General features: G+C 37.8%; 1 protein-coding gene across 1 annotated transcript in view; it reads right to left on the bottom strand.

Moving 5' to 3' along the window:
• Positions 1 to 1,305: 1,305 nt before the first annotated feature.
• Positions 1,306 to 16,174, bottom strand: part of MEGF10 (multiple EGF like domains 10) — a gene marked incomplete at both ends in the record, with an annotated part of 66,609 nt that continues 51,740 nt past the window's right edge. Inside the window, 11 exons of the mRNA XM_079548682.1 lie at positions 1,306 to 1,466; positions 2,400 to 2,606; positions 3,247 to 3,291; positions 5,135 to 5,258; positions 5,420 to 5,547; positions 6,808 to 7,044; positions 7,963 to 8,091; positions 10,218 to 10,346; positions 11,752 to 11,880; positions 13,910 to 14,038; positions 14,426 to 14,560. Coding sequence (XP_079404808.1) covers positions 1,306 to 1,466; positions 2,400 to 2,606; positions 3,247 to 3,291; positions 5,135 to 5,258; positions 5,420 to 5,547; positions 6,808 to 7,044; positions 7,963 to 8,091; positions 10,218 to 10,346; positions 11,752 to 11,880; positions 13,910 to 14,038; positions 14,426 to 14,560 — 1,553 coding nt within the window. The remainder of the gene's footprint in view (positions 1,467 to 2,399; positions 2,607 to 3,246; positions 3,292 to 5,134; positions 5,259 to 5,419; positions 5,548 to 6,807; positions 7,045 to 7,962; positions 8,092 to 10,217; positions 10,347 to 11,751; positions 11,881 to 13,909; positions 14,039 to 14,425; positions 14,561 to 16,174) is intronic.

The raw sequence follows: 16,174 nt of genomic DNA, 5'->3' as shown, positions 1-16,174 counted from the left end.
TCTATTAAGTAATCGCTAACTGCCTCCTGGATTATCAGTATGACATTATCCTTACTTTAATCCTCTTCCTCTGCCCAGAGGATTCTTTAACCAGACGAAATAAAGGCCACTTGGCAAAAATGCAAGAGAAAAAAGATGGACACACAATAGAATACTTTTGGAATTACAAGCTAGATCACTAGAAATACAGACATACAGCTTAAAAATAGAGGCAGAAGTTAATGAAGAATAAGGGTACGTGTCACGTTATTAGCGATGCAAAAGACCAGCTTAAGCATGTTTTTCCATACATCAACTATAAAAAAGGTGCCTTTTAGCAAGTATGCACAGAGATTGCTTAGTTATTTCTAAGAAAAAAAATCACAACATTTTACTGCTTTTACCCTACTATATTACAGTAATTATTACTACCTGTTTATAAAATGTAAACCGTTCCTTGCAAGTTCCGGTTTACATAAATCATCACCTTTTTCCACTCCTTACACACTCAGTCCACTGACAAAAATAAACTGATTTAATTTACATATTTTATGAAATAATTACTGATATGTTATGGATTATTAATTGTGTTTGGTAGAAATAGTGGTCAGAACAGCAACGTGTGGAGTTGAAGTGTAGCAAATATTTTTTGAGGACTGGTGCTGGGTCTGGAGTACCCAGTGATCTTGAGGCATCATATAATTTTGACGTATGCAATGCTGTTACCATCTTGAAAGCTATTCAAATAAAGTATTCCCACCAACAGTAAGGGACAAAAGAATCTGATGATGGACTTCCCAAATAACTGCAGTGTTGTGCTTACTTTATCTGATCTCATTTCTTAGTATGTATGTCTTGACTAAAGAGCAGAATGCAAGGTAAAATTTGGCAAGATGGTTTTTGTTCCACATAACTCATAACCTGTATGAAATGGCATTTGGTAAATTAAACTGTCCTGGGAATATTTGAAACATGTCAAATATGTAGTCTATATTTAAAGTAGCTGAAGTGAGATCTGTTATCAAAACTGATCTACAAACTAAGATTTTTACGCCTGCATATTACAGTATAGATGTGTTGCACACTTTTTTCTATAAAAGTAACTGCCACCAAAAAAAATGAACAATCAGGGTCTCCCAAGTGTGGCATTCGTCCACGTGTCACTTCTATACGCAATATAAACCTCATGTTGAGATTCCTTTTTGATGTACGGCAATTTTCTGCTGGACAGATTAGGAACCAAATATGACTGTAAACTAAGGAAGGAGCACAACTATGCCACTTGTCCCATTGAAAATCCCCTGTGCTACACTTCAGCTTTTGGAGTCATTCACTGCCAACCTCCTTTGTAGAGGATGTGGGGCCATCTCGAACTGGCAGCAAGTCATAGTGACACGGAATGTGGCTGTTTTTTGGAAGGTCATAAGGATCCTGGCTGAAACGTCCATTGCTGCTGAATGCTCCTTGGACAACACTCACTGTTGGTTCTGTGATAAAAGAGAACACATAACACACAGCATGAGAAATGGCAAACAGAAGGCACTGTGTTTCATTTTAGGTTGTGTTACAAAATACTCCCTTCTTTTTGCTTCAATGTAAAGATTCCTTATCATGCTGCATGCTGAAATGAAGGTACAGAAACAAAAGTTGATATTAAACTTCTTTAGCTCTGCATTAACCACCTCCCAGTTTGCATCAGAGCCCTACTATATATTTATATACAGTGTATAATTATGAGTATATTTATGACAACATCTGATCTTTGTGTGTGGACAAACTAAAAAAAAAACAAAAAACCCAAAGGATTATAATCTAGATCTTATAAAAATCCTTATCAGCACAGTGCAGATATTGGTAAGCGGTGTCTTGTAATGTGTGACGTACACATCATTCTAGTCCTAAGATCATTATGATAATAACTGTTCACAGAATTCCAAAATTTTCTTTAGCATCAGTAATACAGCAATGACATGAGACCCGTATTAGTAAAATACCACTTCTATGGATGAAAATGCTTTATTTTTCTTACTGAGGACATGAAACAGACCTTTTCTATCCCTCCCATACACTTAAATCTATCTGTATTCATTATTTACCAGCCTAATCCAGAGTTGAATTATACTGCAGTTAAATGCTAAGCATATGTTCTGCTGTTCTTTACAGAAAGGCTTTCAAACTAAGAAAAATCAGAGGTAGCTCTAGGTTATAGAACAGAGCTGAAGATACTTCAAATGATGGTCATGTGAATTACATCACTTATCAGTTTGCTGTTACAGCTTTTGAGCAGAAAATGGAATTGGATAGCCATCATTTTTTTGTGTGTGCTTTCTCATATGTTTTCATTAAGTTTAATGGAAGGAAAAGAGCCTTGTGCTGTCTATTTTAATCCTTCAAAATCTGGAAGCAGATTTGCTACTTACCAACTTCATAAACGTTCTTATTGGCTGAAGCAGAGCTGGCGATCTCAGCATACGGGGAGTCCCTGCGTGCTGGTGACTTCATTTCAACATATCCACATTCTGAACTTTTTGGTACAAGAGCCGGTGGGTCTTTTATAGTGGCATATGGGTTTTCAGAGCTGCTTAAGGAGCAATTACTTAAATTGTATTCCGAATTCTTAACTAGGTCTGAAAAAAGAAAAACATACTATTCTCTCAAGCACTCTACGTAGGATAGATTTTGCTACTAAACAGAGCAAAATGCATTTTCACTGTTACAAAGCTCTGCCAATGTACAGATGTTCCTTAATTCTGAGCTTTAAAAAGTTACTTATAAATGAGTATTTAAACTAGACGTAACACTCTAAAATCTTTATAAAGAAATTAGTGAAAACATCTCTACTGTTCCACTCTTGTACGGGCTCTGAGCACCTGATGAAGCTGTAGGTGTTCCTGTACATTGTACGGGATTTGGACCAGATGGCGTGTAAGCATCCCTTCCAACTCAGAAGATTCCACGAAATATGTTTGCGTAAATGAGAAATACCTAAAGTTCCTGGTCCCTTTGATAGTGCAGAAATTTTGCAAGTGTCCCAGTGCTGTGGCAGGTGCTGTCTGCTGCCAGCTCCTGTAGCCCTTTGGTGATAGGAGGTGCTGGGAGCATAGGGCAGCAGCATGTTTCAGCATGTTTCAGATTTACTTTGAGAAGCTTTTCAAATGCCTGCAGTAAGCATGAAGACTGTGGTGCTGCAGGCTTGTAACCAAAGACGATTTAGAAGAGTTAACTGAATATCAGAAGCATCTAGAAGCATCAGAAAATAAACCTCACCTTTCAGAGATTTTCCCAAATATCCCCTATCAAGTCCAAAAGCTCCTGAGAAAAATGATATAAAAAACATAATAGATTTAAAATAAAAGTGATTATATAACAGCTTCTACAGCTTTAAAATTAGCTTTGAGATTAATTTCTAGCTTAGCAGAAATATTCTCTTATAAGCACTGTGAAAAAGCCCAGTCAAAGGATTACAAATGCTTGTTACGATTTGCTTGCATTCTTTCAGTAGTTCCCTGAATAAGGAAGGTCATAAGAGACTATTAAATTATCACTTGGACATCACATATGACACAGGCCATGACATTTCCTGCAGCTACTCCTCAGTGAAACTAGTATTTACTGTTTGATTAAATATATTTTTTGTTTTGGTATACGATACCTACTGCAGTAACACTCCGCCTCGACCAGAAACCCTAAGAGCATGGAACTTTCACTCCAAATTCTCAGTATTACAATTCCAAGGTTAATCACTCCCACTGCATTGTCCAAGGTCATCTTGTTACAGTTCCTTGACCTGGGGGAATGGACTAAACTTGTAGTGTCTAGGTCTGCAGCTTTGCCACGTTCTACTTGAAGCAGACTTATCTCAATATTAATCTTAATAATAAACATCAATGGTCACCAATGACTGACAACTCTCTTCCAAGACCTGACACTTAACCAGTTGTTAATCCATTCAGAGCCTTCTTTTCTACTCTAGAAAGTTTACAAGCCCCAAATCACCTATATAGTATCTCTATAAACAAAAGTAATAGTTTTGAAGAATGGAAATACACTATTTGAGAAATCTTTAAACAATACCTTGTATTCCTATCCCATATTTTACTAATTAGTTCTCATTTTAGCTGTTTTTGCTAAGACTAATGTTCTGGTCACCAGCCTGCAGTTACCCAAGCTACTCACCCCATCCTCCAGTCCTCAGTATATTACTGATGGTACAGTGCAGTAGGTTGAACATAGCTTAGTGTGCTAGCACAAACACTCTTAACTAAGAAAATGTAAAGATGAGCAAAATTACAACTGAAAACCTTTTCTAAAATCCAGGTCTGAGACTCGGTTATGGTATGAAAAGTATCATAGGAGGAAGAATTATGGTTCCACACTATTGATCTGATTCCCAGAATTGAATATTACTAAGGACCAGAAATGAAGGTACTCTACCAGAAGTGGTACTCTAAATTATACTGGCACTGAAAATCCCTTACAAAATTTTTACTGGTCAGAGATCATGATCAGTGAAATCTAGGAGAATGGCAAAGAATGAAAAGATGTCAAGAGACAGCATAAAAGCAAGATACCATAACTCAACAGTTCTTGGGAATTTTTCTTCTTAGAAAGAAAAAGATGCCCCAGTTTTGGCTAACAGGAGGCTTAACTTAGATGATGTTCCTAGAATTTGCATAGGAAGCTCACATGGTGAGAAACCTTTTTTAAAGCATTGATTCTGTATGGTGGGCATATATATATATATATATATATATATATATATATATATATATACATGCAAATTTATATATCAAGAATCTGAAATTTTGCCAAAGATGACTCCTATTGTAAAATACCCTTGTATTATGGCACCAATTATTAATAATTTTTTTAATATTAAAAAAAGAGATATTTTGCATACCATATCTGCACAGGACATCAGCCTGATTGACTGTTCTTCATAAGTAACTTTTTTCATCTTTGAGGGTATTGCTTAAAGGAAGGACAAACCCACAGCCCTGAACCTTACACAATCTGACAAGCCTGGCATAACAAACAGATTTAGTAGTGTCACAAATCAGTTCTGATACTCAGAGATTGAAGAACACTTTCTACGTCGAAGAAAATGTCTGCTTTCTATCCCATACTAATATTTTCTCTTCCTTTCTCTTCTTACCAAGCTCATTGAGGTAGCCACCATGTTTCCAATCAGCAGGCAGTGTTCCAGTGTAGTCCATGATGGTGCCTCGCTTTCCAGGTTCCACATTTTTAAGGTTCACAAATAGCTGATTGTTTTTTGCCTATTTCAAAGAAAGATAGATGATGGAACCTGAAACTAAGGTGGGGGTTGCTGAATTCTACCAGGTAATAATCAAGGAAAGCAAAATAAATCCAATGAGAGACACAAGGGATGCAGTTACATAATTCAGTGGCTAACCTACATAGAATTTTTCTGCTTTACCTTTGCCAGTGTCAGTCTGTCCATGTTGTTGATGTGAGGTGGTGTAGTGCACTGTGTTAGGGTGTGATAACTGGGGTTAGAGAAATAGTGACTGTTAGCATTTCCACCATTACTATGAGGGATGGTTTCTGAAAAGGAAAAGAAAAACAAACAACTTAATATAAAGCATCGTATCTTTCTCATTTTTCATAGTGCTGCACTGATTTCAGAAACTGGTCTAGCATTTCTTGAATAAAAATGTGGCATACCTCTGAATAAATGAGAGATACAAGGCAGTAAGAGACCAGCTGTGTCCTTCCTTCCCCAAAGAGCATTCTCAAATGTCACGAGCTGACCTGTCTTTCAGATGTGGTCCCCTGCTGTCTTTTGCAGCTGTAATCATGGCACTGTTCTAATTATGGACACTTCTACCCTAAACTTTACAGCAACTTTTTTTTTTTTTTGTGCTTATACTCTACCACTACCTGTGGTGGTACATCCTTCTCTACTCTAGCAACTGCTTCTGCTAGCTTCTTTATTTGCCAATTTCCTTTACAGTTATTTGCAAAAGCACTGCCTGCATTATCATTTATCCATTTAATGCCAACTTATGTGCATTTTCATAGCTTGAAAACTCCCATTCTATTTCAGAAGCATTGCTCCTTCTCTTCATCTGTCTCAGACTTGAGCAGCTCTGTTCTCTGCCTTTTACAGAACCACAGCTAGCTACAGCAGTCTTTCCACATTCTATCCGCTGGCATCAAATGTAATGTCTCAGCAGATACCATCTTTTCTCACGCTTTCCAAGTCTGTTTAAAGCTAGGCACAGAGGAATAGTAAAACCTATACTTCCACTGGTTAACACAGAAAAACATAATACAGTAAAGCAAGGTATATGGTCACGTGATCCTTTATTCAGCAATTAACATATTTTACCAATGAATGCCAGCTTTCTAGTACTAAATGCACAGATTCAAAGACTGTGATACACAACAAATTAAATGGCTGCAGATGCTGGAGCATGCTCCCTCTGAACCCCATCTCTGGCAGCAGCAGGAAGGTCTCGCTAGCCTACAACTGCATTCCAGTATTCCGGTGTTCTGGTTCACCACCAGCATTGTCATCCTAGGTGCTGTTCTGCTGGCAAAGGGCCATAGGGAGCAGTGAATTGCAGTCTTCCTCTTCCCAAAAAAGGAAACCCTCCCCAGTCTGTCTTTCTAGGTAGGCTTCCAAGGCAGATTTTCAGACACTCTATAGGAACAAAAAGTTTCCTGCTCACTGCAGCCCTCGCTGACGGAAAAAGATGAGATGCACATTGAAGCCCTTTTAAGAGCAGAACCCCTTCAGAACTTGGCTGAAAACTCAAAGTCAAGAGGCAGAGGGAAAAATCTATTCCAAATCTCATTTACCTGAAATGGTGTAATCTGCATTGATGACCCTCATTGCCGGAGTATAGGTCACTGCAGGCATATTTGTTTCTTTCCCTTTTTGCTTATGTCTGTAAATGATGAACAGCACTAGCAGGAACAGCACAATCAGGACAAGAATGATGATGCCTGCTATAGCCCCTATCTGGTAGGAGTCAGCAGGGATGGCAGTACTGGTACGGCTTAAACTGTTCAGGTTTCCTACTATAATTACGCCAGCTGAAATACAAATAGAAATGAAAATATATTGCATAAATTCAGTGGTTTATGTGTCAGGAGCAGAAGATGGTATTTCATTTCTGTATCTGATAATTTTAACTGTATTTTATAATGCCAAAATAGAGCGACATCCAAAACCAATGCAAAAACAACCTTAGCCTTCAGGACAAGCATTCATCTTTTTGGAGAAAGTCCAGAGGAGGGCCACAAAGATGATCCAAGGGCCGGAATTCCTCTCTTAGGAAGACAGGGTGAATGAACTGGGCTTGTTCAGGTCAGAGAAGAGAAGTCTGTGGGGAGATCTCACTGTGGCCTTCCAGTATTTAAAGGGAGTTTGTAAACATGAGGAAAATCAGCTTTTTACATGGGTAGATAGTGAAAGGACAAGGGGGAGGTTTGGATTAAATGTACTGAGAGTGGTAAAGTACTGGAACAGGCTGTCTAGGCAGGTTGTGGATGCCCCGTCCCTGGAGGTGTTTAAGGTTGGATGGGGCCCTGGGCAGCCTAGTACATGCTAGCAACTGGCAATCCTGCCTGTGACAGAGGAGTTGGAACTTGATGATCTTTGAGATCCCATCCAACACAAGCCATTGCTATGACTTTATGATTCACAGAAAGAGCTGAAAAAGTGAGAACATCTTGTAGGCAAAAGTACAGAGTAATATACGCTCTACCAGCAGCTTTGGACAGTGCAGCACTGTAAAACATTTCATGCAATCTTCACCTGAGTGCTTTGATCCAATAAACTATCTCTGAGGTATCTAATACTTACAAATCTATTAAATATATATAATTCAGTGGCAGACTACTGAAACATACTGAACATAAAAATAATTTAATGGCAATAAATGGCATCTAATAGGTTGACTAAGTTTTACAGCAAACAGTTATAGTAATTTGACTACATCTAGGCTCTACCTTGATCACACCTGGCCCCCTTCCAGCCTGGGCTACAGTAACACGTTCCTGTGATGTGGTCACAGGTTGAGTTGTTCAGACAGTCACATATCTGCCGACATCCATATCCATATGTACCTTGAGGGCATTCTGTACAAAATGAGATGACACAAGGACAAAGAAAAAGCAGATATAGTTAGTGCTTCTGGAATGTTTCAGTGTAACAGACCTACAGCACTGTACCTAGTGGTACATTACGGACCTAGCACCGTACCTGCTACCAGTTGCTTCTGTCTGACCATGTATGTCTGTGTATATGGCCAGCAGATGGCAATGTCTTATCAGTGATACACTAGAAAGATTTCCTTAAGAGGACCTCTGTGCATTTGTCTGTGCATGTATACATATGCGCAAATTTAGAGGGAGAAAGAAACTGCATTTAAATTATCATACACTGATAATAATTACTTCTTTTGTATGCCCATCTCTGTTACAGGTAGATTGTTATATTAATGTAGTACTGATGGTTTCAGGAAGGGCGGTATTCCTCCTTCTGAGACTCAACTTTCTCAGTCTCTCAGGAATTTTGTAAAGGCATTAATTTGTTCGTCTACATAATCTTTTATGTATTCCTGGTTTATAATAATTCACGGGGATATAGATGCCAGAGAACCTTCTTGCAGTCTTGATAAATGCTGGATAAATGCGGATAATTTCATGTTCAATATACCTTCTCTTTCTCTTGATTACATTCACAGAATCACAGAATCACAGAATTGTAGGGGTTGGAAGGGACCTCCAGAGATCATCGAGTCCAACCCCCCTGCCAAAGCAGGTTCCCTACAGCAGGTCGCACAGGTAGGCATCCAGGCAGGTCTTGAACATCTCCAGAGAAGGAGACTCCACCACCTCTCTGGGCAGATTAGAACTAGTGAACTCAATGGCTGAACTGAAATGAAAAGTCAATTTTTAAAACTGAAGTTCCAATTCAGAAATGTAAGAACATGTTGAATACTGTTGAAAAATTAATATAATAATTATTACCAAATTATGGGATAAATATAAAATCTGTAAAACACTGTAATACTGGCAGTCTTGCCAAAGTATTCAAATAATATTTTTATAAGATTCAAAATAACATTTTGATATGATGACACTTATGACGCTCTTAAAATCTTTATCTTTTCCCAAACATTACTCCACTTTTGAAGTGAAACATCTTACATCATCAAAGTAGAATGAGGTTTAAAAACTAATAATTACACAGCGCCAGTTATTATTTCACTGAAATAAACACACTTCCAAAATTTTCATATCTTATTGTAGTTGTATTTTTCTTTCCTTATTTTTTGCAGATCTACCGCAGCTGTCCTTGTCTACATAACATTTCTTGAAGCTGGAACTAGGCTTACTGCTGAGGGAATTAAGTGTGTCTACAGTTCAGCACATAGTAACCTCCTCTCCTTTCAGTTACAGTAGTGCCAAGTGTGACAGGTGTTGTAGATAATTACTCTCCTTTACCTATCAAAAAGTCCTGTGCACAGTGCTGATCCCAAGCACAAATTTAAACCTTCCAAACAGTAATTAAGTAAAATAAGCATACGTAGGACTTGTGTTCAATGGGTTGCTTTGCACTGCAATAATGCCTGAAATATTGGACCGCCACTCACTCTGTTACATTAGCTAGAGCTAGATTGATAGAGTTCTGTGCTTATGAACTTGATTATTCTTTTAATGTTGCACAACATTATACTACAGTTGATGTCAGTGGTATTAATCTTAATTTTCTCGAGTAAAGAATCATGCATGTAAGAAAATAAAATACCATTTGTTATGCTTTTATAATCCACTTGAGTGTAAAGACACATTGCAAAGATTAACTGTATCCACTAGGATTTATGTGGTACTACTTATCTTTAGTTTTCCACCTAATAATTTTCATTGTGCTTTATGCTAATAATTATCACTCAGATTCATTTGTTACTTTTACATTCATAACTGTCAGTTTTTTAAATTATGCATTATGTATTACAGATACCTCTCAAATATTGCTACAAATTGAAAGAAACAAGCACCACTATCATAATCAGTCTTAATAGGTATTAATTCTGCGATTTATCTATTTAGAAAAGGCCCAGGTCTGACTCCCAAAGCTCCTGCCCAGTTAAAATGCCCACTGAAGCCAAGAGATTGCATCACAACGCCAGCTAAAACAACAGAAGCTCAGCCTCAGGGTTTGGTATTTTTTATCAAGACAAACCGAGGCTCCTACTCACTCTGCTCACAGTGCTTCCCCATGAATCCTGTGCGGCAGGTGCACTGCCCACTGATGTGGTCACAGTCGGCTCCGTTCTTGCACTGGCATATCAGTGCACAGTCCTTCCCATAAAATCCAAGGGGACATCCTGCAATACAAGGAGAGGGAGAGAAAAAGGAGTGACGGATGCTCCAGAAATAAAATTCAAATATTCAAATGTCATTTCAATGTGACTATCTGTAAACACAACAGGTCAAGACCTGCCCTGTTTTAAGGGATTTAAAATACTGGGCAGCAAGTACATAAAAATGAGATTGCAAATTGTGAAAATAGCAGACAATCAGAAAAAGGTAGCAAGAAGGACTTCATGCTTTAAGGAGAAAGAGGGAACTTTGTGAACCAGAAAAGGGAGTCTGTTTAGTGATGAGTGAACCTTTGGACACGTTATCCAGTGTTCACAGCTCATGTTGAGGCATACAAGAATAAAAATAATAACATATTGTAACACAGCTCCTCACAAAGATATCATTTCAATGTGACAAAGACATATCGCTGCTAAGAGATCATTATTCACCAGCAGGAAGCAAAATAACCACGATAGCTGACAATGAACCAAAACTGAACGTCTTCCAGAGCTGCATCCATATGGCACTATAATGCATGTGTTCCTTCCTGCCACTATGAAGTTATTCTGTGGAAAAACAATTCTAGTTTTTTTTTTTTTGTCATGTTTTTGTGGAAAAACAAGTAATTTCTGATTTAATGAAAAACATGCATTTAGACACTGAATGGAAAACAGTCCTTAGTTTAAAAGTAACGGTTTTGCCCGGATTGCAGAAAGTAGGGGTGCCTGTATTGAAGATAAATCAGCCTGAAGCCATAGATATAACTATTAATGATAAAGAAGATGACTTTATTGATATCTAATGTTTCCCTCTCAAATGTCATATGAAATGTTATCAAGCAGATAGTCTGTGCCACTCAACTAGACTCAGTGACTGCACTGCTTGTAACTGCATCTGCAAAGACATCTATCACAGCCAAAGATAAGTCAGAAGCTACTATCATGGCTTCTGCCAGCAATTGTGCTATGTTGTTATGTTAACTGTTACATCTCCGAAGTTAAAATATTTATTAGGGAGGTTATGGAGAGGGAAACAATTAACATGAAGCCATCACCCTGCCTGATAAGGAACACTTGCACAGCTAATAGCAACCATGCTACGGTCTGCAGCCATAAACATGCATCTGTAGTAGTAGCACCTGAATGTCAGAATGTGCATGTGCACATGACAGACTCTTACATTGGGATATCTGCCTGTGGCCAAATATTGTTTGCTCTGAAGAAGGCCTTAAAGAGAGCCCAAATGCAATGGCACTCTGCCACTGCTTTTATAGGGGCTTCCCCTGCAACCATAGAGACTGCATTTCTGAGTCAAAAAGGTTCAGCAGCAGGTGGATAAACTGAGGAATAAAGTGTGAAAGTACTGAAGGAAATTCTGCCACTGATTTTTAGACCTATAAGACTGTGAACAGACAGTTAGGATACTTACGTTGTGTACAGTAAAGGCCAGTCCATCCTGGGGTACATTTGCACTCTCCATCGTAGGCACTGCAGTAAGCTCCATTATGGCAGTTGCATGTGTGGATGCAGTTTGGTCCCCAGTGAGAAGGTGGGCAAGCTGAAAAAATGCAGAGCAAGTAATCAGTCACAAGAGACAAAAATCTTCAGTACTCATGGCTGGAGAGCTGCTTTATATTTCTATCAATCGATACAGTTTTGCTGATTGTTTTGAAAATGTTATGATGAATGAATTTGATACTAGGTACTGCTATTAAAATAGTGAAGTGATTAAAAAATGCCAGTGACTATTGAGATAGCAGAGAAGAAAATTTTCTTCATGTCAGAACATTACTAAAAGTAAAGGTGTTCCAAGAACAGCATATGCTTGTTGACCTATTTTATGATTGTTGATCATCTGAAATTAGTGGTCACCCAAGAAAGAACTTAAATCACACACAGGTGCAAGGTTAGAAGTTACAAAAAATTCACTAATTCCAAAAGAAATTAATGAAATGATTATTTTACATGTGAGTGAAAGGCTTTCATACAAAGCCTCTGTCTTAGTCCATGAGCCCAGCCTCAACAGTCACACCCACGCATACTGCTAATACCATTTTCTTGCTACTGACTCAGTAAGTACGTCTCTATCTCCTAAATATCCTCATTTTGGACACTCTACCAAGTACCTACTTATTTTACCATAAAAAACAGAGCTGTCTTGCTACCGTCTTCCACAGGTTTGGGCCCCACATTTATTTTGGTATCGTACTGAGTTGTAGATGCTAAACTCTTCTCAGAATTTAACCAGCAAAGGTGTTCTGGTACAGATATAGCTAATTTAGGCCAATCAAACCATGAATGCTGTAAATCTATGAGGCATGTTATTAGGAACACACTTCCCTGGAAATCCCAGCACAGTATCTTTTAAATGTTGATATACTGAAGTCCTATACAGTTTCTTTTCTTCATAAAAAAATTGTTTGATTGAAATTTTTGCATGCATGTGTTGCAGACTCTGGATTTTGGTACCTGACAGAATAAGCTATTGTTCCTCTCAGAATTTTGCTTCAGATATTACTTTCTTGTCATTAGTGGTTTGCATAGATCAAGTAAGGCATCTGAAGAATCCCTAGTTATTTAATAACATAACTCAATGAAGCATAAGAAAATTAGGGTCCAGCTCTTCTTTTCAAGCAGGTAACTAAGTCTTCACTGATTTTAACGTAATAAGACTATATCCAGATAAAGTAAGATAGAACAATGCTAAAAATGCTTATCTTTCAAACATATTTATAAAGAGAGAAATAAAATATCTAATGAAAAGTACTTAGTAAATCATAGTAGAAGATTTATTAGTAGCATGAAGAAGAATTCTTCATCTGAAGAGGAACCAGGACATTCCCACTGACAAGTATACAAACTCGACAGAGAAAATGTTGGCTTTGTTCTAAGCCTTGCTTTTAGCTGTCTATGCAATGCTAGTTTGTTGTCGGTTTTAGGGGTTTTTGTTGTTGTTGTTGTTGTTTGGTTGTTTTAAATACCACAGATACACATATGGCTGTCCTAAGGATATAAACCATGAGATGTACACAACACTACTGGGACATGGCTAATAGTTGCACAGACAAGGAAATAGCTTATGAACCCTCTATCCAGTCAAGATTAATCTGGTCATAGACTGTGTTATGTTGGAAGAGACCTCTGGCATCATCTAATGCAATATCATACTCTAACAACTTTCAACAATGAGAATTTCAGACTCTTTCAGGGTGAGGACTTCGGAGCCTCTCTGGGTTGTTGCTGTGCTTGACCACTCACACCAAGGAATTTTCTTAATGAATTCAGTTAGAGTTGCCCTTGCTACAACCTGTGAGCATTGCCACTTACCTTTTAACACTGCCTTTCTGAGACAACTCAGATATATTTTTTCTACAGCTCCTCTTTGGGCAGCAAGTGGATTCTCCAATTGCATGCAAATGCAACACGGAAAAATTTAGGATCTCTCCCTAATACACCACAAAATCCTAATTTCTGGCTTACATGGTATTTGTTTATCAACAAATAGAGGATTTGCACAGATAAACTTTTAATTAATTTACACAGATAAATCTTTAATTAAAAATAAAGGGAAAAATGCTGATCCTTACGCTGAGAGCAGTCACTACCAATCCACCCAGGATAACACTGACAGGATCTGTCGATGGGGTTGCATGTTCCATTATTTGTGCAGGTGCATATTCCAATGCAGTTCTTGCCAAATCTGCCACTGGGACATACTGAGAACAAATTTCAGTATTAGAATTACTGAATAATCAGCATAATATATTTTTATTAGTTCAAGAATAATGAATTTATGTTTGGATTAAGTAAAGTTATTCGTAGTACAGTAGTACAGTGACACGTTATGAAATCTGATAAGCCCATAATACATACTTGTTATTCAAGTACTGTATATAAGAACATGGTACTGTTCTGGAGAAAGGTATTTTTTTGTACTTAAGGATCAAATTTTAAAGAGCTTAAAAACTGCTTAAGATTCTACATTTATAAACTGCACATACCACTGCATGTAGCATTTTTATCCTTATACTTTCAGTAGACAGAATGAGAATTATTACAGTGTTTGGTCTCTGCATCCCACAGAGTCTTTACTATAGGTGTACCTTCATTACACAGGGCTCCAGTAAATCCAGGTAAACAGTCACATAATCCAGTAATATGGTGGCAGGGGCCACTGCTGTGTACACACTGTGGGCATGTCTGGCTGCACCGGTGTCCGTAAAACCCAGGGGAACAAACTGGAATGAGAAAGGACAAACTATCATTGATTCCTGCTCTTTCTACAAGAGTTCTTCAGTGCACTTGTTCCTAACTACCAATTAGCTCTGCTTTCTAAATATGCAAGGGTTGCAGCAGTGGTTGTTAGTATTCATACAGCTCAGCGCTGTGCCTTCATGTAAGATTTTCTCATCTCTCTCAGGAGCTTACTGTGCCCTAATCAGTAACTATGTATTTAACATTCTGTAACCTGTCAGGCCACATTTCACTTGTGTTATGTTTGAAATGCATGTGTACTTCATATGTATACGTATTTGTCCATATGTGATATGTTCTCTACATACATGAATGTGAATATCCTTTAATGTATATTTAAAGAACTTTAAAAACAGATTTAGTTTTATCAACAGATGAGTACAATCATCTTAAACCTTGACTTCCATGTTTCCCAACTTGATAGACAAATTGCCATCACTTCACTGAGAAAAATGTGCAAATGTTTTCTGGCCATCCTTTCACTTAGTTATTCATTGTAGTCATTAAATGGTACAGACAAACTGCACATCAGCTAATTCTAAAAGACCTTGCTATTAGAAATACAGAGTTTTATTAATTCTCTAGCCAAAAGCACTTAAAATTTATTTTAAAAGAGAAAAACAAAGAAAAATAAAGAAGACTTTTGCATAAAATTGTTTCCTCGGTTGCTCTAATTCCTTCTCACCTTTTTTTTTTTTTCCTGGTAAACTATTATGTGATTCATCAAGAGAAATAGCTGTTGCACGGCAGCAATCAGCACTGACAAAAACTCGGAACCTTTTCAATATTTCAGATTCATTCAAGTCTTTCAGTTATACACTTGATACAAGTTATGTGGCCAGATCTCTCCCGAGAGATTGACTTTTCCAAGTGGAACAGAGCCAAATGGTCTTCCTGTTTACTGAAAAGGCACTTTCTGATTGGAGTCCAAATTATCCATATGACCTTTGTCTTTCCAGCCTTCAGACCATGCATCAGAGAAGGGCTCTGGGGCCACCAGAGGCATGGAAGCTGTTTGTCCTTGTTTTAGGCATAGTTCCAAAACACGAGGAATACCTCATATACATACAAGTAGTCTTATATTTACTCTACCTTTGGGTTATCTGATTAACTGTAAGGTCTCTACAGATTAGATAGTGAGAATAATTACTGAGCTTAGTTAGAAATCCTTAAGGAACATTAATGCTCTACTGATGTGGGATTTGATGGTATCAAAGGCAAACATTCTTCAGTGTGAAATCTTGCCATTTGTGGACTGTTCATCTTCTTCTGATTCTCCTATCTTCTGGTAATTCTAACTTCATGACACCTTCTTTCTCTTCCACCTCTTCTGGAGAGGCCCTAAGAGCATCACACCTTGGCCTTATTTCCCCTGCTTTTTGACCCTGTCAAAGTACAGCTATTTCCATTTGCAGAGGACTTGCATTTCTCTGCTCTGAGCACCTTTCATACAGAACTACAACTATGTAAACTATGTAAACTACAACTACGTAAAGAAAGCTAAGCTGCTAGAAAACTGTCACAGATTTTCCTGGGGGCAGATACTTGTATGTCATATTTTTGCCTTCCTGTATCAGTATGAATTGCCTCATTCTATC

This window comes from Tetrao urogallus, assembly GCF_951394365.1.
Source record: "Tetrao urogallus genome assembly, chromosome: Z".
NCBI lineage: Eukaryota > Metazoa > Chordata > Aves > Galliformes > Phasianidae > Tetrao > Tetrao urogallus.
This window is presented reverse-complemented; position numbering and strand designations above follow the sequence as displayed.